This window comes from Tasmannia lanceolata, unplaced genomic scaffold (genome assembly GCF_043159265.1).
Source record: "Tasmannia lanceolata isolate RefF3 unplaced genomic scaffold, GAP_Taslan_0.1 ptg000025l, whole genome shotgun sequence".
Taxonomy (NCBI): domain Eukaryota; kingdom Viridiplantae; phylum Streptophyta; class Magnoliopsida; order Canellales; family Winteraceae; genus Tasmannia; species Tasmannia lanceolata.
Genome location: NW_027518702.1, coordinates 7192629 through 7220572, shown reverse-complemented (window position 1 = coordinate 7220572; position 27944 = coordinate 7192629). Strand labels below are relative to the sequence as shown.

At 40.2% G+C, this 27944-nt stretch overlaps 1 protein-coding gene across 4 annotated transcripts in view; it reads right to left on the bottom strand.

Annotated features, from left to right (window-relative positions):
* Positions 1-12831, bottom strand: part of LOC143858065 (uncharacterized) — a 29080-nt gene extending 16249 nt beyond the window's left edge. For all 4 annotated transcript variants that reach the window (XM_077368657.1, XM_077368658.1, XM_077368659.1 and 1 more), the window contains exons 1-5: positions 12275-12831; positions 11632-11781; positions 1742-1915; positions 1511-1594; positions 605-652 (exon numbers count right to left, since the gene is read on the bottom strand). In XM_077368657.1, the coding sequence (XP_077224772.1) occupies positions 605-652; positions 1511-1594; positions 1742-1915; positions 11632-11781; positions 12275-12755 (937 nt within the window). In that variant the 5' untranslated portion in view covers positions 12756-12831. The remainder of the gene's footprint in view (positions 1-604; positions 653-1510; positions 1595-1741; positions 1916-11631; positions 11782-12274) is intronic.
* Between the last annotated feature and the right edge of the window lie 15113 nt (positions 12832-27944).

The window sequence follows — 27944 nt, the reverse complement described above, 5'->3', positions numbered from 1 at the left end:
CATTTTTTGGGTGATCCGAACTGGTCATTTGATAGTCCCTGACATAGATAGAGGGTGCCCAAAAAATCTGCTCCATAGGATCATCCCAGCCCTTCGAACTATGGAGGTGAAAGAGGAGAAAATGGGCAGGTATAAATTTGCCCACTTACCCGTCCATTTTGAACTGGCCCACCGTCTTTCTAGCCGTCACCTCATATAAGCTTATATGAGGGGCCGCTCACAAACACCTCTCTCTCTCTCCCTCTCTCTCTCTCTCTCTCTCTCTCTCTCTATATATATATATATATATATATATATATATATATATATATATATAGAGAGAGAGAGAGGGACAGAGGGGTTAGGATGATCCAATGGAGCTGACTTTTGGTACACACCCTATCTATGATGGGGCTTTGCAAATGAATGGTTTGGATCACCACAAAAAATGTGGGACCCATGTGTTTGGGCCCTTAAGCTCATATAAGCTATATGAGCTTCAAGCTCACAATCACTTTCCTCATATATATATATATATATATATATATATATATATATATATATATATATATATATATATATATATAGACACACAGCACACACAGTGAGAGATCCATATATTTACCTCCAGATGAATCTCCGCCACCATCATGACTATCTCCTCCTCCTTTTCCTGTGCATGGAGGAGAAAACACATCTAGAAGTTACTAGCAATAATAAAGGTGATAGATACAAGTGCAATCAATGCCTGATAGCTACGACTAGGACGAGAACTTGAGAATCGACTCAGTAGGGCCAAACTCTTACAATTGGACGCTGTAAAGAATGATTGATTTTACAACACTTAAACATCCGCTTTTCAAATAGTAAAAACAAAATTTTACGCTAGTCCAAGATTCATAATCGAATCAGAAGAAGAAAAATGATCATCTATTTGTTCAATATATATTATAAAAGAACAAGACTCCAAAAGACAGGAACAATAGAAAATGAAAAGTTCAAAACATAGAGAAAATAGAACAAGTTGGAACTTTTCTCCAAATTAGAAGCCTGTTCACAATGGAGCCTCAATGGAGGTCTTTCTAGTTAAAAAAACTCCCTGCAAAATTCCAGTAAACAGAAACAGATATAGGTTAATAGGTCAACGGAAACAAAGAGTATTAATTAATTCCTTAGAGAAGTGGTGGTGGTGGTGGTGGTGGTGGATAAGAAAAAATATAGTGACCTAATTGCTTAAGTTGTTGCGGGTTTAGAATTTCAAAGAAGAGTTTGAATTTGACAAATGAGGGAATTGATAGTGGTGGGAAGATTGTGGAAAATATAGACATATGCAAGCTAGGCCATTAAAATGACCAAAATACCCTTAATTACACAATATATTACAAAATTAGCTTCCAAAAAAGTACTTTAAAATTTAACAACTTGGTTATTGTAAAATCCTGTAAACACAAGCAAGTAGATGATTATATGGGCGAGATTTTAAACAGTGGGTGTAACACATAAAAACATGTGGAATTCATATACTACATACCTTTGGAGTCACAACTCACGCCATCCTCTCGTGGGTTTTCTGTGTCTTCTACATTAGGCTTCTGAGTCCTCTGATTCCATATGGCTGTGAAGAGTGTAGAGAAAATTTTCATGGTGTGAATCATATAATATAGACTATTTTCTAGCTTTCAAAGAGAAAAAAAAGGGGTCCACGCATGTTGTGTAGTATTCTACAAATGGAACATGTGTAGTCATTGGTACTGTATCTCACCAAAGTTTCCAAAATTTTTAAGCACCCTGAAACATAGCTCAAACATGTACACGCATGATGTGTAGTTCTCCGGAAATGCCCGTTTCTGATCAAGATGCCCGCTTTCTTCAATGGGAAATTGCTCTTCAGGGCCACTGGGTAATGGTTCATGCACCAGTCCATGAATCCGTATAACTATCAATTTAAGAAAAAGAGCAATGTGATCGATCAATCCATATAACTATCAATTTAAGAAAAAGAGCTATGAGATCAGTAACGATTTAGCCAAAAAAACTACAATTAAAAACCTAACTTTTGAGTTTGCTAAGTCGACTTCACTCAATTCGACCATTTCATAGGTGGGCCAAGTCGGTCAATTCCCCTTAGATGAGTCAAGGTGGCAAATGTGCCCACACGGTCCGCGGGCCAGGTACGGCACGGCACCGCACGATTTGGCCACAGGCCGTACCGTGCCGACATGAATAAGATACATTGAGGTTAAGCACGGCACGGCCCACAACCCACGGGCCGTGTCATGCCATGTTGGGCCGCTTGTCGTTCCGTGCCGTGTGCCTAAACCCACAGCCCCGCACAGCCCACATCTTCGTGTTGTGCCGGCATGGCCCACACACTGTAGCAATTTGTGCCGTGCCGCGGGCCGGCACTACCCAATTGCCACCTTGATAGATGAGTACTCTATCAAATTGGGTGCGGTGTCAATAAATACGAAATGGGTCTTTTTTTAAAGTTCCTGGTATTATTATAATTAATTATTTTTAGGATAAACACTTTACCATGAGTTCCTAATTTGTTTACACCCATTTTGGGTTTTAATCAATCATGGATGACCGAATCAACAAGAGACCGCCCGCGTGGACAGATTCACCGGAGTTATGTACCAGGTGGCACATGATGGATGTATAGGGAACGTGCATGAACCAGAACGATAGAAGTGGACAGTTGTTGAAGACCTTATTAGAGGATGTTCATCCCAAAAGAGGCAATCGATCAAATGGAACCGAATACCCGAATCGGCATGATAATATCCATAGGATTGACTTAATGATATGGCATGCTTGTTGCCAATTGTGGGAAGGTGGAAGATAACTACCTAGATTATGGAGGACATAAAAATAAGGTAATCCATTATGGGCAGTTACCCAAAAGTTTCCCTCCGAGAAGAACGTGGTGTAATGTGGAGAGGTTACCCATTTGTCTCGAAGGAAGGGGTTCCAAAACCAAATCCAAACATGTAGTAGCATTTTTATGTTTACTTTTCTCACATTTGTATCTTTTACTTTTCTATAGTTATAGCTTGCATGTACTTTGATTAAGGAACCAGAATTCATCTTCCCAGGTGAGTCTTTATCTTTAGTTTGTTTTATCACTCGCACTGGCACCTGGTTTGTGCTTGTCTTGTCATTTGCTTTGAGTGGAACAGTCTATCGACCTTGAGTGTCTTCCATGCCCCATGCTTGTGGGCACGCCTTTTCTTTCTTGTCAAACGCCATGCTTCGCACAAAAAAAAGTCCTTTCCATCGGTGCAATAGCAGTGGAACCCAAGGAAGAACTATCGTTCCCCTCTTCATCTCAATCGCCTGAAATACAATCCCAGGGGATGAAAAGGTTTCAATCTTCGACCCCCTGTGGACCCCGATCCCGAGAGGACGGTGAGCGAGGGACGCAAGATCCCCCAGTCAATCCTCTGAAACATCCACAATGTGAAGGAGAGCTCTACCAAGGAACTCTCGAAATGATGCCACTCACAGCATGGGTGGCGAATGTATATGTACGAGATACCTCTTGATCCGGAGACAAAAGCCTCGAAACCAAGACGCACCTAAAATAACTCAGAGTCGCCATCCAAGGAAATGAGCCATAGATCCCATGAAATACTCTGTTGCAACGGATAACCAGAGATACAAAAGGTCTGTGCCTGGTGACGAATGAGGAAGATCCGAAGAGCACCCCCAATTCGCCCAAGTGCAAGCACATGGTCTCTTATGCCAGTTCTAATTAACTTTGAAGAGTTTTGGGCGAAAATCATGTGAAATGGGAACAATCATCCCCGAGAAAACGTCTATCTAAGCATGCATGATCCGGGGATGAGCAAAGAAAGCAAACAAATCCTAACTCATCACATCTAAGAAAGCAGTAAACAACCACATGCAGAGCTATAACTAAACAGACAATGATGGATATAATGAGATAAGGAAAGCAGTAAAGATCTATATCTAGACAGATAATCAAGATAAGACAGATGAATAAACGATATAGCTAAGCAACCAAAGCAGTAAAGTAATCACACTAACATGCGAACCTATGCGAGAGATAAGGTTAAAAAAATAACAATCAATCGCATGCTTGAGAAGCAAACAAACTAGAAGCGACGCATGAGAAATCTGAGGCAAGCACACGACAAGCTAAAAGATGCAAGAAAAGAAAAGAATCAGAAAATCATCAGTATGCGAGAACCAAAAACTGCTAGGAAAAAGAAAATGGAACACACGATAGGCTCAGAGGGCGATTCAAAAGGAATCAAGCCCAGTGATCCTAATCGGCTGAAGATCGAACAAGTCTCGCGATCGTCATGACCTATCGTTGGGCTCAACGAGGACAATCCCTATAAAGGGGTCACGCTACGTCATCGCCCATCCCAAAACCCGATAAAACGTCAGAAAACCGATGGAAACCAGAACACCACGATGAAAATCGGAAATGGAATGAAAAGGGGACTCCGAGTGACCTGGCGATCATCATCCTTGCCCATTTTTGTTTTTGTTTTGAAATGTTTGAAAATATTTATTAAAAAAAAGTTTGATTGGACTTGGGTGGACCCAAGCTACATACGTACCCTGTGAAAAGGGATCAAGCCAACGTAGCTCGAAAAAGCTTTTTCGAAAAATGCTTTTGATGTTTCTGACGATTTTTGTTGTTTTTGGATTTTTACTATTTGATTTTTTATGTGTTTTTATCCCTTTTGATCGAAAAACGGGGTTTGGCTCAAGAGGTTGCTGTCCATCATAGCCGTGACCCGAGAAGAGTGACGAAGTGTTCCCAAAATCAATGGGATCCCGAAATGCAAAGAGTATCCCAAGGAACGTGAAGAGAGCAGTCCCGAAAGAAAAACAAGGTAGAATCCCTGGATCCTATAAGAAATGATGACCTCAGAAAGAAGGGAAACCCTTACGCCCTGTAAGAATCCTAAGGCAGGAAAGGGCAAGGGGTTGGCTCAAGAAACATTCCGTCATCGCCTGAACCCGAGGAGAATAACGAAGTGCTCCCTAAATCGATGGGGTCCCAAAATGCAAGGAGAATCCCGAAGAACATGTAAGAATGAACCCTAAAAGGAAGAATCGATAAAGAAATCAAACCCCGATGACGATCCCAGACTTTGGCGAAAACCCCGCGGAAGAAGGAAGAAACTCTAATGATCGAAGAGGAGATGCTGATGACGATAGAAAAACCCAAAGGAGAAGAAAGGGAAAGAAGAAGAGTGTGGCTCCGATTAGCCTCATCACAGCCTGATTCAAAGACACGAAATCAATACAAAATTGATGTTCCAAATAAGGTCTTATCCTTACCCCAAAAGAAATGGAGGTAACAGTAAAGTCCATTCTGCAAGCTCTCTAACAGCCTGACTCTTAATAATCATGGCACGTCAGAAACAATGGAACAAGAACTTCAAACTAACCAAGGTGCTTCTTGTGAATTGCAACAAACACCCTAATGTAGTCACATTTCGTGCAAGGTTAGAAATCCAACTAGCGACCTAAATGTATTGAATACTTAAGACATTCTTGAATCCACAAGGCTCACAAAATTTGCCCCAAGGTCACCATCCATTTGCTGAAAACAAATTGGAAAGGGGATGAATTCCTAAGACCCCAAGACTAACAAACCCACAATCTTTGTTGCAATTTCTCATTTAAAACCACCATCAGTACAATAGCACATCCAGTGGAAATTCAATTCCACACAAACATCTTGCACTTAGAAACAACTAATCAAACAGATTTTTGGCATGAGATAGACATTTATCTGCCACTTGTTTTCCAAACCAAACCCAAATAGCATGAAATAGTGGTCATAAAAAAACAAACAAAACCAAGAAACAGGAATAGTAGAGAGTATTGAAAGTGAATTGAATGTAGAGAGTAAGGGCCTTACCCGAGGTCAAAGGCTTTCCTCTTGGTGTTTTTGTCTTCTCAATCCATAGAAACGATGGTTGTGAAGAAAAAATGAAGTGGGTTTCTATGGAGGAGGTTTCGGTGATGGAGGAATTGCAGAGGTTAGGGGCGGTGATGGAGGTTGGCGGCTTGGCCGAATTCCAGTGAGGGTTCCCCGAGAAGATGAACAACTAAGGTTTGGGCTAGAGAGATGAATTTAATGGTGGTGGCTGAGATGTATTCGGGTGAAATTGCAGAGATGGTCGATGGTGATGAAGAGGGTTTCAATGGTATATCTGCTGAAATGGAGATGGGTTTGATGATGATGGTATTAGATGGAAATGGGTTTTGTTGGGATTAGATGATGTGGGTTTGGTCGAGCGGTGGCTGGCCGGAGTTAGGGCGAGGTTGCTGTGGTGGTGGAGAGGGGAAAAGGAGGTGGGTTTGGATTAGAAAAGTGGGTTTTGGTGGTAGAGATGGAATGGCAAAGATGGTTTGCTGAAATATGTTGAGGATGGGTTTGGATTCCGGTGGGGTTTGCCGGATTTCGGCCGGAGAAGATGGGTTTTAAAAAAAAAAGAAAATATAATGGGTGTGGTTGATGATGGTGAGGATGATGATAAGAGGTTAGGGAAGAAGAAGATGGTCGGTGGGTGGATGGAGGTGGCACAGCCGGAGCAAATGGCCGGAGATGGTGAAGATGGAGGTGGCGGCTGAAATTGCAGAGGGGAATACCAGAATCGATGGTTGCGGGCGATGGTCGTGGTGGAGCTAAACAATGATCTGGTGGTGGAGGTTGAGATGGTGGGGAAAATGGGTTCGCCGGATTCCGGTCGGAGGAGACGAAGATGGCAGCTCCCCTTCTCTCTCCCTCTCTCTCTCTCTCTCTCTCTCTCTCTCTCTCTCTCTCTCTCTATTTGCTCCTCTCTGATTTAATGGTGGTGATTGTATAGGGGGAAGATGGGGGTAGACCTGGCGGCAAGGGAAAGGCCAAGGAAGATGATCGGCCTCTCTCTCTTTCTCACCTCCCTCTCCCTGCTGCTGCTGCCCTCCCAAAAAAATCAAGAAGAATCTTCTTTTACAAGCCCTAATTCGATGCCTTTTGTGGAGAGGTGGCTCATTTTTGCCACCCCCGCCCCATTCTTTCTAGGACAGCCCCTTCTAGTACATTTATGACAACTCTTTTTAACACTATAGGGGGTGTCACTAGGCAAGGAGAGATCCAGCATAAAAAGGGCAATGATATATCTCACCCCTTTCTCTTACTTGGACAGGCCCCCACTAGTGTATTTTGACTACTCTTTTAGTCTAAAATGGTGGTCTGGGTAGAAGGGGGATGTCATTTGAATCTTGGCTTCAATGCACATGGGTTGGTATAGGCACACCTTTGAAATTTAAATTCACACCCCTTTTTCTTGCAACTGATATTAGCTCAACCTAGCTTTGGTAACGGCACAAGCTCGGCTCGTCCCTTTTGGCAATTTTTCACCCAGCTTATCTAAAAATTTGCAGGGGCTTCTTGGGAACATCAGCAACCTCTTGGGAATTTTACACCCAAGAATGGGCACAATGGGTAAGTAATCATTCGGGTTTTCTTTGCACTTAGGTTTGGCTCTTGGACTTTGTTCGGTTCTAGGATTTTATTCAAATTTGGGGGGAAATTGGGGGTAATGTCAAAATGGGGTGTCTACACCCCTCTCAAATTAAGTTTCTGGATTTTTGCCTCGAGAGAGGCCGGCACACGCTCGCGCACGCGCACACACACACCCCCTAGCTCCACACCTAGGCTGAAGGAGGCCAAACAGCCGGCATAATTAAATTAAGGGAAAATTATTAAAAAATGCAAAGTTTTGTCTAAATTGTGAATAAAGGGTAGTGATTTGAAATTTATAAAAATTGTGTTGTCATGTGAGAGAAGATGACTTTTAGGATAAATATACCCCTCCTACCTTTTTTTTCCCTCCACCTTTTTGCACCTATCCCTATGCACTTATTACCTTCTCACCTACCACCTTCTTCTTCCTCAAGGCTTTTCTAACGTGGAAAACTCAATGGAAGGGTTTTGAAGGTTGTCATTTACAACAGGGTTTCGTATTCACGAGGGTTTATTCATGATAAACTTATCGAAGCAGTGTTACAAAAATGCAAAGAAAATGAATTTTAAGCTTAAAACTGAATTTTGTTGTTTTCCCCATTTTCAAGATAAATTCATTTTCTTTGCATTTTTGGATTCTAAAACATCAAACCAAGCTTCAATTTATGGTTGCCTGCATGACACTAAGATCACAACGTATATCCCTATTATCCTTGGAATTATTACTCAATTTGAAGATAAAAATCCTTGGAATTATCCCTATTCTACTAGCTTCCGTTGGAAGTCCGAACGGCTTCTGTCGGAAGTCCAAACAAAACTTCGGACTTCCGAATGGAAGCCAGTATATGTAACCAAATTACTGGCTCCATTCGGAAGTCCGAAGGTTTGTTCGAACTTCCGACGGAAGGCAGTAGATTTGGTTCCCTAGTGGTTTCGGGGTATAAGATGTGGTTCCCTAGTGGTTCTGGAGTATAACATGTGGTTCCCTAGTGGTTCTGAGGTATAAGATATGGTTCCCTAGTGGTTCCGGGGTATAAGATGTGGTTCCCTAGTGGTTTCGGGGTATAAGATGTGGTTCTCTAGTGGTTCTGAGGTATAAAATGTGGTTCCCTAGTGGGTTCCGGGGTATAAGATGTGGTTCCGAGTTATAAAATGTGGTACCCTAGTGGTTCCAAGGTATAAGATGTGGTTCCCTAGTGGTTATGGGGTATAGGTTCCCTAGTGGTTCAGGTGTATAAGATGTGGTTCCCTAGTGGTTCCGGAGGTATAAGTTGTGGTTCCCTAGTGGTTACGGGGTATAAGATATGGTTCCCTAGTGGTTCTGAGGTATAAAATGTGATTCCCTAGTGGTTCTAAGGTATAAAATGTGGTTCCCTAGTGGTTCTGGCATAGAAAATGTGGTTCCCAAGTGGTTCCGGGGTATAAAATGTGGTTCCCTAGTAGTTCCAAGGTATAAAATGTGGTTCCATAGTGGTTCCCTAGTGGTTCCGGTGTAGAAAATGTGGTTCCCTAATATTTTCGGGGTATAAAATGTGGTTCCTTAGTGGTTCTGGGGTATAAGATGTGGTTCCCTAGTGGTTCCGGGGTATAAGATGTGGTTCCCTAGTGGTTCCAAGGTATAAAATGTGGTTTTCTAGTGGTTCTGGGGTATAAGATGTGGTTCCCTAGTGGTTCCGGGGTATAAGATGTGGTTCCAATCAATGTGGTTTCGGGATATAACACCTCGGAACCACTATGTTATGTTTCCAACAGGTTCAAGATAGTATTTTAGTGGTTTTAAAAGTCATCATGGCTTTATCATTGGTGTTTAAACCTATTGGAACCATTAATTAGGCCTCGGAACCACTATTTAGTGGTTAAATAGTGGTTCCAAGACTGTAAATTATAGTTCCCAAGTGGTTGGTACATTGTAATACTTACTTTATTGGTTTTCGAAGGGATAATGACTGTATCATTGGTGTTTAGAACATATTGGAACTATTATGTAGGCCTTGGAACCACTAAATGAGGTTACATAGTGGTTCCAACACTCTAAATTGTGGTTCTAAGAGTCCAACTTGTGTTTGGCACATTATAATAGTATTTTAGTGGTTTTAAAAGTCATCATTATTCTATCATTGGTGTTTAAACCTATTGGAACCACTAGGGAACCACATTTTATACCCCGGAACTACTAGGGAACTACATTTTATACCCCAGAACCACTAGGGAACCACATTTTATACCCCGGAACCACTGGAGAACCACATTTTCTACCCCGGAACCACTCGAGAACCACATTTTATACCCCGGAACCACTAGGGAACCACATTTTATACCCCGGAACCACTAGTACTAGAGAACCACATTTTCTACCCTGAAACCACTAGGGAACCACATTTTATACCCCGCAACTATTAGGGAACCACATTTATACCCCGGAACCACTAAGGAACCACATTTTATACCCCGGAACCACTAAGGAACCACATTTTATACCCCGGAACTATTAGGGAACCACATTTTATACCCCGGAACCACTAGGGAACCACATTTTATACCTCGGAACCACTAGGGAACCACATTTTCTACCTCAGAACTACGAGGGAACCACATTTTATACCCCAGAACCACTAGGGAACCACATCTTATACCACAGAACCACTAGGGAACCACATTTTATACCTCGGAACCACTAGGGAACTACATTTTATACCCTAGAACTACTAGGGAACCGTATTTTCTACCCCGGAACCACTAGGGAACCACTAGAGAACCATATTTTCTACCTCGGAACCACTAGGGAACCACTAGATAACCACATTTTATACCTCGGACCCACTAGGGAACCACATTTCTACCCCGGAACCACTAGGGAACCACATTTTATACCTCGGAACCATTAGGGAACCACATTTTATACCCCAGAACCACTATGGAACCACATTTTCTATTCTGGAACTACTGGGGAACCACATTTTATACACCGGAACCACTAGGGAACCACATTTTATACTCCGGAACCACTCGGGAACCCTGCCTTAAACTCCGAGTCGAAAGTCTGAACCAACCGTCGGACTTCCGGGTGGAACCAGTAAATTGGTGTCCTACTGGAATTCCTTCGAAAATCCGAATGGAAGCCAGTAGGAATGGCAAATCTACCCGTTTCCGTCAGAAATTCGAAGGTTGGTTCGGACTTCCGAGTCGGAAGTCCGAAACAAACGTCGAAAATCTGACGGAAACTAGTAGAAATGGAGCTTTATCACGTTGGCAATGGAGTTTTTTTTCAAAACTGTAATGGCAATGGAGCTTTATCACGTTGCAAATGGAGTTTTTTTTTCAACACTACAATGGCAATGGAGCTTGGAAACGTTGGCAATGGAGTTTTTTTTCAAAACTACAATGGCAATGACAAGCTTCAAAAACCTTGCATGAAGTTTCCCACGTTTTTGAGGCCTTGAGGAAGAAGAAGGTGGTAGGTAAATGGCAACCTTTAAAACCCTTCCATGGAGTTTTCCACATTGGAAAAGCCTTGAGGAAGAAGAAAGTACTAGGTGAGAAGGTAATAAGTGTATAGGGACAGGTACAAAAAGGTGGAGGGAAAAAAGAGGTATGAGGGGTATATTTGTCCTAAAAGCCATCTTCTCTCACCTGACAATACTTTTTTTATAAATTTCAAATCACTACCCTTTATTAACAATTAAGACAAAACTTTACATTTTTTTAATAATTTTCCCTTAAATTAACAAATTTACATTGATTCTACTTCTTTTTCTTAAGTATTAAGTACTGTTGTAAGAGGAATGCTAACCTCAAGGGTGTCGTTGCAGAAAGCAGATGAAAGGGCGCCCTGATTGGTTACACGCCCAATCAGTGAACCGTATTTATAAAAGAACTCAAAAATGTAAAAATAAAGGAGTTATAAAAGAAGTTTATTATGTGGATCCAATTGGGTGCCCTTCAGTTTAGCATTCTTCATTTCTTTATTTTAACAAGAGGAATGCTAAACTCGGGCGTCCAGGCAAAAAAACAGATGAAATGGCACCCCCCATTGGCTGGACAGCACCAAAATGCATTGAATGTTCATTGACTGTTACCATTTTCGGTGCTATTATAAATACACTTCGGTAACATGTAGTAGTAGTAGTGACAAAGAAAGAGAGACTCACAATTGTAGACGACATACTCTAGTGGACTAAGATGACATCCACTTCTATAAGCGGAAGGATTTTCGGCAAGAAGATGGAGAGCCGTCTGACCTTTTTCATTCCGAAAGTGAACTAAGGTCTCATATAGATTGATTATCATAAAGGCCAGATCTACAAAGATAATTCAAAAAAAATATTAGGGTTGCAAAGGAAGTGATATATTCATCCCATTTTCTTCCCTTGGCATGCCACCCGTAGTGTTTTATGACTACGCTTTTACACTACAAACGAGTTGCCCAAGCACGAAAAAGGGGCGAATATCATTTTCATATATGTATTATATACCATGTTCGATTAGGATTTTTTGAAAACCGATTGTGAGTCCAAAACTGATTGTTAGACTAAAAAAGTAAAACTAAAGCCCTGTTCGTCTGAGATTATGACAACCGATGGTGAGCCTCCAAACTGATTATTGCGTGAAATTACATTAATTTTGAGTCCAATAATCGGTTTGGGGGCTCACCATCGATAATCATAATCTCAACCTAACAGGGCCTGCATTTGAGTACAATAATCAGTTGTGGACTCAATTGATACTAAAAATTCTAAACAAACAGTGCCAAGGTGTGTAGGCATGATAATGGGAATGGAGATATAGACTTACCAAAATATTCATTCATGATGGCACAATGAAGTATAGTATTGCCATCTTTCCTTCTGTAAGAGGAAATTTTCTTGGAAACATCACGAGAAAATAGGTAGCTGAAGGCATTCTTGTTACCATTAAGGACGGCCAAGAAAAGAGGGGTCTCTCCTTCCTCGTTGTGGACAGTTATTGCTTCCATGTCTTTTTCCACCATGCACTTACACATCTCTACTATCCCTAGTGCTGCAGCTTCATGGAGGGGTGTGTCCCCTCTTTCGTTTTTCGCAGTTAAAATCTCCCTTGCATCCTCCTCCTTACACACCTTTTCCATTAGCTTCTTCACAATATCAGTCATCCCATCTCTGGCCGCTAAATGTAAGGCTGTGTCTCCCGATCGAGTGATCTTGACCGCTCGATCGCCCGGATATGTTTTGTATATTTCCACCACATTATCCCATTTGCCTCCCATGGCGTTCTCGAACAGCCCTAGAGATGCCATATTTGAGTAGTTGTGATCGAAGATAGATACCAAGGCCGACCCTTTTACAAGACATGCATTTTGGAAATGCCCTCTGATTTTGTGTAAATTATCAATGCTGACGTTGTTAGTCTCCCCCTAATTATTATATGTAAGAAATGATATACGTACAGACGTCCTTGCTTTGATAAAAGCACTCCTCACTTTTTTACTTTTTTGGCTTATTGGCTATTGCAGCATCTTTAGATTGTAAAAACTTTAATTTAAATTTAATTTGAGACGTATTTAGCAATGAATGGAGGTTACTAATACATATTTAACTTAGTCCTTGATTGTTTAAGATGTGATAACCGATTGCAACTCAATTGGACTCAAAATCACGTTTGATTTTGAGTCCAATAATCGGTATTGTAGTCACAATCAGTGATTGTCTGAATCATACACAAAAGGCCCTGTTTGCTATAATCAGTTTTGGACTTACAATTAGTTCTCAAAATCCAAAACAAACGGGGCGTTAGTGTGTGTTCTTCAATGGCTGAGTAGGAGACTAGAGATCCCTAAAGATGAATTGTCACATGGTGCACACTTTACCATGAGGAGGCGTTAGTGTGTGTTCTTCAATGGCTGAGTAGGAGACTAGAGATCCCTAAAGATGAATTGTCACATGGTGCACACTTTACCACGATCCTCATCGTACACGTGGCACCTCAGAGAAAAACAAAATAACCTTTCCAGAACGTGAAATGAGTTATTGCTATAAAAGTGGAATGCTAGCTCCAAGCGCGGCCTCTGATAGAGACAATGGAGACATTTGATTGGTTCGAAAGACATGTTCCCATGGTGCTAGCACGTGTTAGGAAATAGGAAAAGAAAGAAACAGCTGTTGAGAACGACTCATCATAAAAATTCGAATGTACGGATCTGGGGAGTGATTCTAAAGAACAAGACAGGAAATGGAATTTGCATTTAGAGATTATGGGCCATAAGCCCTAGACATGACTTTGTCTAGCACTGTCTACCAGATTGAGTAGGCAATTTGGGTACGTCCGTACGTGGCAGAAAGGTATTAGGCACCGGTCTCACCCCACTGAATGATTGTGGACCCCGATCCGAGAGAGAGGAGCGGGGGACGTGCCCCCACGCGCTAAGTCTCAGGATCATCCACGTGAATGGAGAGCTCTACCAAGGAACTCTCGAAAGAAGAATGCCTCTCACAGCATGAGTGGCGATATAAGGTGAGATACCTCTCGATTCGGGGACTAGCCCAGATTTGAGGCGTACCTTAAACAAAGAAGAGTCGCCATCCAAGGAAGTGGGCCAAGGATCCCATACTATGCTCTGTTGCAACGGATAACCAGAGATTATAAAAAGAGGGTTCGTGCCTGGTTACGAATTCGGAAGGTCTAAAGAGCACCTCATCCGCCCAAGTGCAAACACCTGGTCTCTTATGCCATTTATTTAATAATTTTGAAGAGTTTTGGGCGAAAGTCATATGAAATGGGAATGAATATCTCCGAGAAGACGTCTATCTAATCATGCATGTCTCGGAGATGAAATCAAAGGCACACAAGATAAAATAAAAGAAACATGTGTCACCTAAGCATAGCTAGGTTATAAGTGACATGCCTAATGGGTGTCTAAGTTCTGATGAACAAACACATGCATGACACACCAAAAAAAGTATAAGGTCTGCGCAATAAAGTAAGAAAACACTGCAAAACATAGAAAATGACTCGATACCATACAACCCTAAAACTCTAATCTATACCTAGGCCCGAGTCTTTAGATGATCTGATGTTCATCCAAAGAAGCCTACGTATCCCCGCCTCCACGAGAATCAAGGCAACGTAGTTCTTCGCACCTATTCTAAGCTATGATGCCTAAGACATCTAGACCTCTATCCTAGACTCGATCTAAAAGACCGGACTAGTTCTTAAAGCTTCTTGTGTGATTATTTAAATTCCACTGGATTGTAGATTTTAGGACACCTTATATGCCTATACTAAATGCAGGTTAGCCCTAAGCTAATGCAGGTGGTTCCTATAATCTATGTGTAACTAGGCTGTACGCCCTAAGGGAAACAATGGGATCACTAGCGTATCCAAGACTTAATCATCAGTCGGCGATATGAATCGCCAACTGACTGGACGGAGGCGCTCCTATAACTCTAGGACAAACTCCTAACTCTAACACAAACACAAACAAACCACACAACACATCAAAGACAAACTCAAAACTCTAAAACTCTTTATCTAGGACAAACTACTAACTCTAGAGGAAGATCTTGTTGAAAACAAGGTTTTGAAGATTTTTGGTATTTTTTCTTAAAATGGGTAAATGATTTATTTACAAAGGTTTGGCTGGACCTGAGATAAGAATCTCAAGCTGCACTACGTACCTCGTGGAAGAGGATCAAGCCAACGTAGTTCGAAACAGAATTCCTAACTACTCTCCTAATGACTCAAGATTTTTTGAGATTTTTGGTTTTTCAGATGTTTTTGTTATTTTTAAGTGTTTTTGACTCGAGGGGAATAAATCCTATCATCATAAGGGGAGGACAGACTCCCGATATCCCGCAAAGGTTGGACAGCATCCTATGCTTTGCGGAGGGAAATGAACAGAATAACAACTCTGCAAGGGTTGGACAGCATCCTATACCTTACAAGAGCGGATAGAAAAACACAAGATTTGATGAGAGGTTGGATAAAATCCTAACCCCTATGATGATAGGACTGACTCCTGAAAGAAAAACAGACTCTCTAGCTAAGGACAGATTCCTAGGCTAAGGACTGACTCTGAAAATAGGATTCTAAGAAGGAGGTGCTAATGAGACAAAGCCTGTCTCCTAAAAGAAAAAGAGATAAAGAAGGGTGCTAGTGAGACTATCAAGCTAAGATAAAACTCACAAGTAATAAGGGAAGACTTTGTGCATATTTAGCAAAGGTAAAACATCCAGCCGGGCCGGACAGCTACCTAGGCCTAGGGTGCAACAAATGTGCAACCCAATACCCATAAGGGTAAGGGGTATGATGCCAAGCCGAGTAGGATGTTCTCCCAAAACCAAATGATGCACAAAGATGAGGATGCTAATAGAATGAGACTGGGCAAGTCTCTTAGACATATAGGTAGGATAGAGGAAAAAAATGCGAACAAGGAAAAAGAGACCTTGTGCCTATTTGGTTTAGGTAAAACACCCAGCCGGGCCGGACAGCTACCTAGCCCTAGGGTGCAACAAATGTGCAACCCTATACCCATAGGGTAAGGGGTATGATGCCAAGCCGAGCAAGGTGTTCTCCCAAAACCAAAAGACGCACAAAAATGAGGTTTAGAAAGAAAAAAGAGATTGGGTGAGACTCCTAAACAAAAGATGAGCTCCAAGAGAGGTGCTGACAAGACATGGCATGTCTCCTAAGGATAGACTCACTAATGAGACAAAGCTTGTCTCTAAAGGATACAACTTTCTCTGTCTGAGACATAGCCTGTCTCCCTAAATTGAGGCTTTAAATGACAAAATTTAAGGGTATCTCAAAAGACTGGGCACGTCTTAAAAACAAACGAGGGAAGGGCTACTCGGACTAAGAGAGTCCCCTAAGGATGGGCTTAGGCTAGCGCCTTCATCGCCCTACAAGAAAAGGGGATTCTAATATCTAAAGAGAATTAACAGCAATCTATAAGACTGTGTTAGTCTATCAAAAAGAGAAGAAAATGCTACCAGATAATCGCAAATTTTATTCTAAAAACAAATCAAGTGCTAAGCAAAGAAGAATATACAATTTAATTGCAATCATAAAATGATAACTAACATTAATTAGTCCAGACCAGCCGCTGGATAGCCTAATAAAGTAAAAAACAATATCAAACACTTCTAAACCAACCACAAACCCCAATACGGGGACTCCAATGAAATCAGATGATGCCAAAGTAATCATCTGATATCATATACACATGATAATATTTCTAATCCCGCCTTGAGATCAGACAGTACTCATGTCGATAATATCGAATAGAGTAGTCATCTGATCTCCTTCTTCCTATTAAACAATTTATTTAAATTCAAACTACTAAACAGCCATTAAAATCATCATAATTTAATCACAATTACAAACAGTGACCGAGTCAAAGGGGATAGCAACCATTTTTGGGCATTCACTAAAACATGGTCATATTAAGATCAACCATAAAAAAAATCAGAAAGGAAAAACAAATCTCTCACTAATCCATATCTAGAATTTTAGAGATTAGATAAAGTAGAATCCAAATTCTTAAATCCTCTTAGTTGAACTATACAGGGGGATAATGAATCAAACATTTGTATCAATCAACAACAATTATAAGCAATCACAAAATACCTCATTATTTCAAACAGCAATGTAAACCTCAAAATTAAACTTAATATGCAAATAGTCTTAAATTACAAAATTAAATACTAATCAAAAGAGTATTTTAAAAGGCAGTCAAAACATGAATAGTTTACAAACAAGTTGCCTTTTAGGTATGACAACTGAAATAACTAAAGTGATCGTCATTTCCTGGAGCAGCTAAAATGTGAACAACCGAACATGATCCATATGACCTGCAACTTTATTTTACTGTAATATTTCTCATAAAATAGCTTGTGCTTAAATCCACTTTGGGGTCAAAATTATCATTTTAACAAAACAATGCACATACAGACTTTTATTATTATTTAGGACCCGGAGGAATAAATGACTCCAAAACACAACTAAAATGTATAGAGCTGATTGATCCAACCTACTAATTAACTCAACAGACTTGAGATCAAGTAAACAAGAGAAGAATATAATCCATAGGTTCTGAAACCACTCAAATGAAAGAAAGAATATTTCTAAATCAACTATTAGTCATAGCTGACCCCCCTAATTTCTTTAAATGACATTGACAAAGCATTAAAAATTTCAGTTTAGATAAATTGTAGAGCATAAGCTGAGCAAGAAAATTACTAAATACAAAAAAATGATCAAGCTCATTAATTATAATAAACCTTTACAACAATTCTAGCAAGCATGGGGGCATCTTTCTATTCTTTCTTTTTGCTCTTTTCAGTCTCGAATATATTTTTCTCATTACTCAACTATCTATCTCTACAAAATTTTCAAAAGTAATGATGAAGAGACAAGCAGAATAAGGATTGGATCTAGAATCTTTCAAATCAATGGTTGCCATAAAGAGGGTTTACATATATCAAGGCCAAATGAAGGCTACACATGTCAAAATAAGGTGAAGGCTGCACATGGTTGCACATGTTAAAACAAGATGAAGGCTGTACATGCCAAAGCAAAGTGAGGGTTGCCATTATCAAGGATGAAGGGCTGTTAAATTTAAAATGAGGTATGAGGGCTGTAAATATCAAATGGAATGGGGCTATACAAAACAACACCATGAAAGAGCTGTCATTATCAATGAGATGACTGTAAAAAAAAACAAAGCTATAAAAGGGCTGTGTTATAGGAGAGTGATGTTGTGGCTGAAAAGATAACAAAGGGCCAAATAATGATGAAGGTCATGGGGTCTAGTTTACAAAGGGAAAAAGAATCAGACCCTAGTGGAGTGGAAAAAATGGTGACATTCGAAGCTTTTACACATTCTAATTGGCGAAATCCCCATGTTCGAACCTTCTCTTATTTTCCTTTGAGTAGATATATCAAAAACTAAGAATTCAGAATAAGAAAAATACATTCTACATCAGCATTGCACCTTTATGATTAACACAACACAAGAAGCCCATCTAAAGTAATAGGAAACGATTAATTATATGTAATGGCCGAGGTTGATTTAGGCATTACACACCATAAAGAGGACCTGCATTGCTACTCTGGACTAAAAAAAAAAATGCTCCATATTGGATAGAATTGTGACACCATTAAATCCGAAAAGAATTAAGTATAAGGAGAGATTACCAATATCTAAGCACCTCTATCACACAAGACACACAGGATTCAATTTGTGCTTCAGTTTTTATCTAAACCCCTATAGATTATCACAGATCTCAATTTATTAAATCCAAAATTTAATCCAAGAAACAAATATAAAAACATTCTTATCTTATTCAATAGAGACAAAAATCCAACGTTGAGGATTAACCACCAAAAGAACCCCAAAGCTTCAATTTGCAAGTTTTTCAGGCTTACTTACCATTTTTTTTTTTATGACAGATGATAACTAAACAAGAAGTGAAATTCATTAACAAAAGGGTAGAGATATCAATTTTGGAAATCAAAAGAAATGATGGAAAAATTTTGACCGAATGATGAAAATAACAAATGAAGGACAATTTTTCATCCGAAGAACTAGAAATAGGAAATTAAGAGTACACAGAAATCAAAAGGGCAACGAATAATACCTGTTTAAAGATCTCTTAATCTCTTCTTGCTCCAGTTACAATTTGATGGCTTATGATGACAGGATTTGAATGATGGATCTTAGCAAAGATGATACCGATGGCAAATAATCTGATGGCAAAGCTTCTTCTCCTTCGCAACTTTTACTTTTTTGAAATTTCTGTAACTTTCAAACCACAAAGAAGAAGAAAACTCCTCTCTTATAACCTGATGCTGATGAAGATCTCTGTGTGATGTACGGGCCGAGAAAATCAAAGAGAGAAAAGATGAAGATGATGATGTTAACCGGAATCCATGGAGATTCGCCGGATTTAGGATCAAAATGACCAGATCTAAAGTTTCACTACTCGGATCTAGAGTTTTTAGGGTAAAAATAGGTTTTAAAGGAGATGGAAATGGAGATATTGGCTGCGGCTTGCGGTGGATGTAATGGAAGCAAGGGCAGAGGGGCCTTAGGAGCGATGATGATGCGATTTGGGGATGGATTCCGGCACTACCCGTCGGAGAAGATGGAATTCCGATCGGACAAAAAGGGTTTGGGTTTTTTCGCGAGATCTACTTTCTCTCTCCTTTCTCTCTTTCTAAAAATTAGGAAAAGCTCAGATTTGTAAAATGAGGCTTAAGCCTTTATTTAAAGGAAAATGAGTGGTTGATATCAGCACTCCCATTTGATAAGCGCACACATGCGCGACCCCAGCTGGCTAATGCACCCTCCCGCTTCCTGATAACCGCACTAACTCCACTTGTCTTTTTCGAATTTTTTCATCGGATCTTTCTGGAATTTTGCAGAGATTTTTCTGAGGTCCTAAGGCTTCTAAAAATGTATTCATGGGCATTTAGGGGCTTGATTTGACTTGGATTTTCCTTGAAATACATGGATTTTGGGGAAATCAAAGAAACAGTGTGGGCCACCCTCTCTTTGCACTGCACACACCATTTCAGCCCGTTTGCCAAGCAAACGAACTCCGATCTCGATGAAATTTTGCAGAGATTAAAATAAAGCCTTAATCAAGCTTAGAGTGAAGTTTAGAACCCTAATGCTGAGATTCGGATGGATTTGGCACGAACCGGGAAGGTTTAGGGCTTAGTCAAAATGGGGTGTCTACAATGATCAACCAAACATTACATAGCGAATTCGGAATTGTAACCAAGCATTCCCCATTGGTTCTATACCCGATTCATAGCTAGAGAGTTTCTATGGTCCTTCACTAACCGGGGCTAAAACTCCAGAAATTAGAAATGCTAAAATAGGCTGAAAAAAAATCTTGTTGGTCCCGTGTTTATTCTCATTTGGCTCATGGCCCTACTCAGGACTGCAAAAAATGGAGTGAATGATTCTATAGGAGGGGGATAAGGGGAAAGAGGAAACTTTTCTAGGATGGTGCAATCCTAACAGCTTGACCGACCTTCTACTAATGGATGAGATCGGTCGAACCAGGTCGCTTTTCATCAAAATCTTATTAACAAAGGGCCCTTGGTGCATGGCAAGTCACAGAAAACACTTATTTGTGTCCACCGTAGAGATTGTTAGTGATTTTGGATTTTCAAAATCATGTATTTTGCATGTTTTAGTGTTTTGGAAAATATTTTATCAAAAGTGTTTGGAAAAAAGAAAATATTTTCTTGGAAAGATTTGCTTTTACAAAATGATGTAGAAGTGTAGTTGAAAAGATAGTTCCGTACCGGATGAGAGAAAGGAAAGAGAAGGGCTTATAAAGCACTACACTTTTCTAATACTTGTTGATTGCACAGTGGGTTGGACCTGCGGGATGGTGCAACGCACCGTTCGCACACGCGCACGTGGGGCGTGGGCAATGGGCTATAGAGCGCATAGTGGTGCTTTATTGGCGCACTTACGCAACGTCGCGATGAGCGATTGGAGGAAATGTCTATTGAAGATTTGGCTATTTTAGTGATTCCTTCATTGTCCCTTCAATTATTGACAAACTTCCACCAACTTGAAAAGACTTTAGAAAAAGTCTAAAACACAAGAAAGAGGAAATGTCTATTGAAGACTTGGCTCAATGCCTCAGGATTGAGGAAGAGTCAAGAATCAGAGACAAGAAAGAAGATGAAACTGTATCCTCTAAGATCCATTTGGTGGAAAATGTCAAGAATTCGAACCAACAAGGAAAAGGCAATTAGAAGAGAAACAAACACCCTGAAAAGAAGACTAATAAGAATAAGAAAAGAAAAGGTACTTGTTTGAACTGTGGCAAACGAGGCCATTACAAGAGTGAGTGCCGACTTCTTAAGGATAAGAAGTCGGGTGCACCAACAGACAAAGAAAAGTTTGTCGCCATGATTTCAGAGGCAAATATGCTTGAAGATGGTAATGATTGGTGGATTGACTCTGGTGCGACGATGCATGTCTGTAAAGGCAGGAACCTGTTTTCAACTTATGAAACAGTTGAAGATGGAAACGTGTTATACATGGAAAATTCGTCGACAGCAGAAGTCAAAGGGAAGGGCAAGGTGGAACTCGAGTTCACATCCGGCAATCGACTCACTCTAACCGATGTCTACTATGTACCAGAAGTTAGAAAGAACTTAGTGTCTGGAAGCATTCTCAACAAGAATGGCTTCAAACTTGTATTTGAATTCATTCTTTCTAAGGGGGTACTTCTGTTGGGAAGGGATATATGTATGAAGGGATGTTCAAACTTAATATCAATAAAGTGAATGTCTTTACTTATGTTTTGGATTCTTCTTTATCTTTATGGCATAATCGTTTAGGACATGTAAATACTAGGAAAATGAATGATATGGTTAAATTAACATTAATTCCTAAATATGAAAATGACTTAGTAGATGGATGTAAAACATGCATGCAAACTAAGATAATCACTAAGTCATTCCCTAAAGTAGATAGAATTTCTAACTTGTTAGATTTAATACATAGTGATGTATGTGACATACATAGTGTTCTCACAAAGGGAGGTAAAGAGTACTTTGTTACATTTATTGATGATTATTCTAAGTACTGTTATGTTTATCTACTTAGTCATAAATATGGGGTTTTAGAAAAATTTAAGATTTATAAAACTGAAGTCGAAAACCAATGTATAACAAGCAAATTTATGTTTTTTTGTGTTTTTTTTTGCTGGGTTTTTTTTGCTTATTAATTTTTCATGTTTTTTGGCAATCTGAATGAAATTCCTCTTTTGGTCAGTCAATATAGGGATTATAGTTTGTTTTGGGGATTAAACTTCTGGGTTTTCGATGTCGTGTTATCTAGCCTAAAAGAATTGGCACACACTGATATGTTCGAAACTTAGACTCTATCAAGGAGGTCTTTGAGAGCTGCCCTTCTTGCTATCGCGAGCTATGGGTGTTGTTGAAACAATGCTCAAAGGGTTACAAGAGAGAAATAAAGATAATCAGAAACAAGGGCCCTATTCGGTTAAGATCATGACAATTGATTGTGAGTGCCAAACCAATTATTGGACTCAAAATTAGGTTTTAAATTGAGTCCATTAAGGCCCTGTTCGTTTAAGATTATGTCAACCGGTTGTGAGTGCCAAGCCGATTATTGGACTCGTAATTATGTTTAAATTTGAGTCCAATAATCGGTTTAGCCCTCACAATCGGTTTAGCCCTCACAATCGGTTTTCATAATCTTAAATGAACCGGGCGTAATCAGTTTGGCACTCGCAATCGGTTGTCATAATCTTAAATGAACAGGGCCTTAGAAAATTGGGAGAATGATATCGAAGCCTTTATTTGTGGATGAGTGACTATATATGGCCGCTAAATGTAAGGCCGTGTCTCCCGATCGAGTGATCTTGACCGCTCGATCGCCCGGAGATGTTTCGTATATTTCCACCACATTATCCCATTTGCCTCCCATGGCTTTCACGAACAGCCCTAGAGATGCCATATTTGAGTAGTTGTGATCGAAGATAGATACCAAGGCCGACCTTTTTATAAGACATGCATTTTGGAAATGCCCTCTGATTTTGTGTAAATTATCAATGCTGACGTTGTTGGTCTCCCCCTAATTATTATATGTAAGAAATGATATACGTACAGACGTCCTTGCTTTGATAAAAGCACTCCTCACTTTTTTACTTTTTTGGCTTATTGGCTATTGCAGCATCTTTAGATTGTAAAAACTTTAATTTAAATTTAATTTGAGAAGTATTTAGCAATGAATGGAGGTTACTAATACATATTTAACTTAGTCCTTGATTGTTTAAGATGTGATAACCGATTGCAACTCAATTGGACTCAAAATCACGTTTGATTTTGAGTCCAATAATCGGTATTGGAGTCACAATCAGTGATTGTCTGAATCATACACAAAAGGCCCTGTTTGCTATAATCAGTTTTGGACTCACAATTAGTTCTCAAAATCCAAAACAAACGGGGCGTTAGTGTGTGTTCTTCAATGGCTGAGTAGGAGACTAGAGATCCCTAAAGATGAATTGTCACCATGGTGCACACTTTACCACGATCCTCATCGTACACGTGGCACCTCAGAGAAAAACAAAATAACCTTTCCAGAACGTGAAATGAGTTATTGCTATAAAAGTGGAATGCTAGCTCCAAGCGCGGCCTCTGATAGAGACAATGGAGACATTTGATTGGTTCGAAAGACATGTTCCCATGGTGCTAGCACTTGTTAGGAAATAGAAAAGAAAGAAACAGCTGTTGAGAACGACTCATCATAAAAATTCGAATGTACGGATCTGGGGAGTGATTCTAAAGAACAAGACAGGAAATGGAATTTTTTTTTTGGACTGGAAATGGAATATGAAAACGTGCTTCTGTGAGGGTGAAGTACGAAAACTTGGAGTGAAAGCAAGCTTTCCAAAGTGGCATAGTTTTCTTTTTGATTTATCTTTTCTAGCTTGGCGCCGATTCAGGCCCCCGTGTATCTCTGTTTTATATTTATTTTAATGAATCTCTGGTCGGAGTCCGCCTAACCCCGGATCAAAATAAAATAAACTATGCCACTTTAAAACCCATTTTCTAATGTCCTCCTCACACCACCATGTGTACAATATAGCTTAAGTTTGTCATTTTGAGACTTCATGAAAGCCCTTCAGGTACTACTACCATATGCATAAAATAGAGGCTTGTTTGTCATTTTATCAGGGAAATGATATCTTTACCCCCTTTTCTCCCTAGGACCACCCATTCTAGTGTATTTATGACTACTCTTACGCAACCACCCCCTCTAATGTATTTATTATTTGACATTATGTCAAATAATCTAATAGGAAGTTTTGTTAATTCATACCTAATGATTTTTCATAAAGTGGTTTTTTAACTCCATCAACTCCTCTGTGTTTTTCACAGCCTGTCCCGAGCCAAGATAAAAAAGGAGGGTTGGGTCAGGTTGGCAACCTGCCGTAAACTTTGATGCGTATTAATGATGCTAGGTTGAGAGTTGAGAGTTTCTCCTCTGTGGTAATCAGTCGCCATGAGGTACTCCCCTCATTTTAGATTGGATATGCTTCCATGATGTAGATGTAGTCAGATGCAACATCCGGATGACTAGCTCATGTGTGTGTTCGCAATGGGTGTACTTGGGGCCGATTATAGAATGATAAAAAAAAAAAGTGAGTATGCAATTTGGCAAGATTCATAAAGCATGAAAAAGGACATGATTATTAACATGAAAGATGAGGAACTAAACATGGCAATGAAAGAAAACTGATCAAGCTTACAACAAGAGACGGTGCATAGGATAAACGAGACTTTCCTTTTTCAAGTTAAACCATGGCTACTCTCCCCCTTTTCAAAGAAATTGCAGAATATCCCTAGCACAGGCGCCACTGTGGAGATCCTCAATGGGAGGGGCAGGGCGCTCAACTCGTGCGACGCTGGTGGTTACACATGCATGTCCCTGGCTCCGTCTTGACTGTTTTCCATGACCTCCATATGGCTAGTTCTAAATTTGGCATACATTGTGATGTGGACATATGTTTATTCTAATTCTCTGCTGAAGATTTCCAAAACTTCCTTAGGTCAAGTACATCATTTTCTTGTGAAGAATGCATTGCCTCTCTAAAGAAGGATATGTTCTTGGAGATATGCAGGGAGCGTGCTGCTGGTCCTCGTGTGAATGAAGTGGCATGGTCCTTTTTATTCTAGAGTCGCCACTTAGAGATTATGGGCCATAAGCCCTAGACATGACTTTTTTTTTTTTTTTAACCCGGAAAGATAACGACCCCTGGGCGGATCGGCAAATTTATATATAAAAAGTTGGGACCATACAAGAGGAGGGAAAACCTCCTAGCCATCAATACAGGAAGCCGTAGCCCTAGAAAGAGAGTAAGGAGGAGGGGAAGCCTCTAACTCGACAAAATAGCAAGCTAAAGCCATAGGAAAAAGACAACAATCAATGCTTATAAGGGAGAGTGCCCTTAGTTGATCTTGCTTCTGATGTTGGGAAGGCCAAGTGCATCACATCTTGCTGCCCCTCTTGCCATGCGAGGCATGGAAGCCAGGTGGGATAGAACAAATTGGATCTTGTTGAGCAGCCGAAGTTTGCAAGGGCATCTGCAACTGAGTTTCCCTCTCTGAATTGGTGATTGCAAGTGGGAGACAAAAATGCAAAGAAGTGGTTGAATCTCCTGCCAAAGATATTGGATTGCCCAAGGGATTTGCCCTTTCCCGTCGATGAGATCGATCAAAACTTTGCTATCTGATTCCACGATCATCTTGCTTATATTAAAGGCCTTGCAACAGCGGAGCCCGTCCAAGAGCGCACGAGTTTCCACAACCATGTTAGTTCCTTTCTCGTAGTAAAGAGAGAAAGCTAAGATAACCGTTGATTTTTCATTTCGAATAACTCCTCCTCCACCTGCTTCTCCAGGGTTCCCTTTCGAAGCCCTAGACATGACTTTGTCTAGCACTGTCTACCAGATTGAGTAGGCAATTTGGGTACGAGACAGAAAGGTTTTAGGCAGGGGTCTCACCCCATTGAATGATCAAACAAACATTACATAGCGAATTCGGAATTGTAACCAAGCATTCCCCATCGGTTCTATACCCGATTCATAACTAGGGAGTTTCTCTGGTCCTTCACTAATCGGGGCTAAAACTCCAGAAATTAGAAATGCTAAAATAGGCAGAAAAAAAATCTTGTTGGTCCCGTGTTTATTCTCATTTGGCTCATGGTCCTACTCAGGACTGCAAAAAATGGAGTAAATGATTCTATAGGAGGGGGATAAGGGGAAAGAGGAAACTTTTCTAGGATGGTGCAATCCTAACAGCTTGACCGACCCTGTACTAATGGATGAGATCGGTCGAACCAGGTCGCTTTTCATCAAAATCTTATTAACAAAGGGGCCTTGGTGCATGGCAAGTCACAGAAAACACTGATTTGTGTCCACCGTAGAGATATTGGCCAAAAAACAATAGCTTCCTTCATAAGCAGCTCCACCAGTTCCAACTTTATGGAGACTCTCGGTTACACTCAGTATAATTGATTGTAGCACTAAGAGAAATTCATAGAAACGAAACCCATGGATTGATCATGAAACAGATAGCAAGTTTTGGAAGGCTATTCAGATTGGTATTGTTCAAGCCTCTTCCCTGGGAATAAAAAATTTTTGGATTGAATCTGATTCGAAATTTGCAGTGGATGTACTCAAGGGCAAGGCAAAAACTCCTTGGAGAAGTCTAGATATATTAAATCAGATGCAGGACACCCTCTCTACCTTTCATTCTTGGAAGATATCTCATACTCGGAGAGAAGCCAATGCAGCGGCTGATTTGCTATCTAAAAGATCTTGGCCTTGGAAGGAGATTTGTATCCCTCCCCCCTATGTACTCAAATTCTGCTATCTTACCTAGCATTAGAAAGAGAGGGAGAAGTATACCAAAGAATGTAAATTTCTTTTGTTTTCTTGTTTTCACTGGTGGGGGGGTCTGCCTAACCCCAGCTTATCAATCAAAAAAAAAAAAAAAAAAAGTTTTGGAATCCAAGGCAAACATTTCACGCAAGCTAGCTCCAAAGATGGAATTTCATAACCTCACTACAAACTCCAAGTAGTGTACATTTTAAATGATTCTGAACTTATTGTTCTTTGATTTTTAAAACCAAACCAAAATATAATTAGAAGCATGTAGGCTCTTGTGTAATGGCATTTGCGGGTCGCGGTCATTAGAAGTTCATGCTTCCAACATATTTGAGCCCATAATGCCTTGTATTCCTTCTTGAATCGTGTTTCAAAACATGAAGGAAGAAAATAAGGTAGCCACATACATCTAATTTTAAACACAAGGGGTGTATGCAGGAGACACAAGGAGCCAAATAAGGTGGCCACAGACACCTATTTGAGCCCATATTGCCTTGTATTCCTTCTAGATCACCTCAAATGTTACGGGCAGATTGGAGATATTATTTGGCTCCTTATTTGATCTTCAAGATTTTATAAACACCGAAATATGAAATCTCTATTCTTAACTTCTTAAGTAGATGATTTTCTTGTCTCAAACAAAAACTTAAATCAGCAAGGGCGCGCTGATTCTTTCAAATGTTGGAAAATCCCTTACAAACAAGGGTTGGAAATGAAGAAGGGAAGAGCTTGATCTCCAAGCTCAAAGAATCTCCTTCTTTGGGAGAATTTTCCCAAGAGAACCCTCTCCGAGGAACTCTTTTTTCCAACCCGAACCCGACCTGACCCTATCTTGAACCCAACAAGGTTGAACCGGACCATGGAACCTTTTTTGGGGTTCTCATTAAGGGCGCATGGTTTGGTTCATCATTAGAGCATTCAGCTACTATGGCCTGGGCTTTGCTCCGTTTGGTTGCTGTGTTTTTTTTTTCCTAGGATTTTTGTGGGAGAATATTTAGTGGTCACATCAGCTTTTTCTTGGTGACATCAGCAAAATC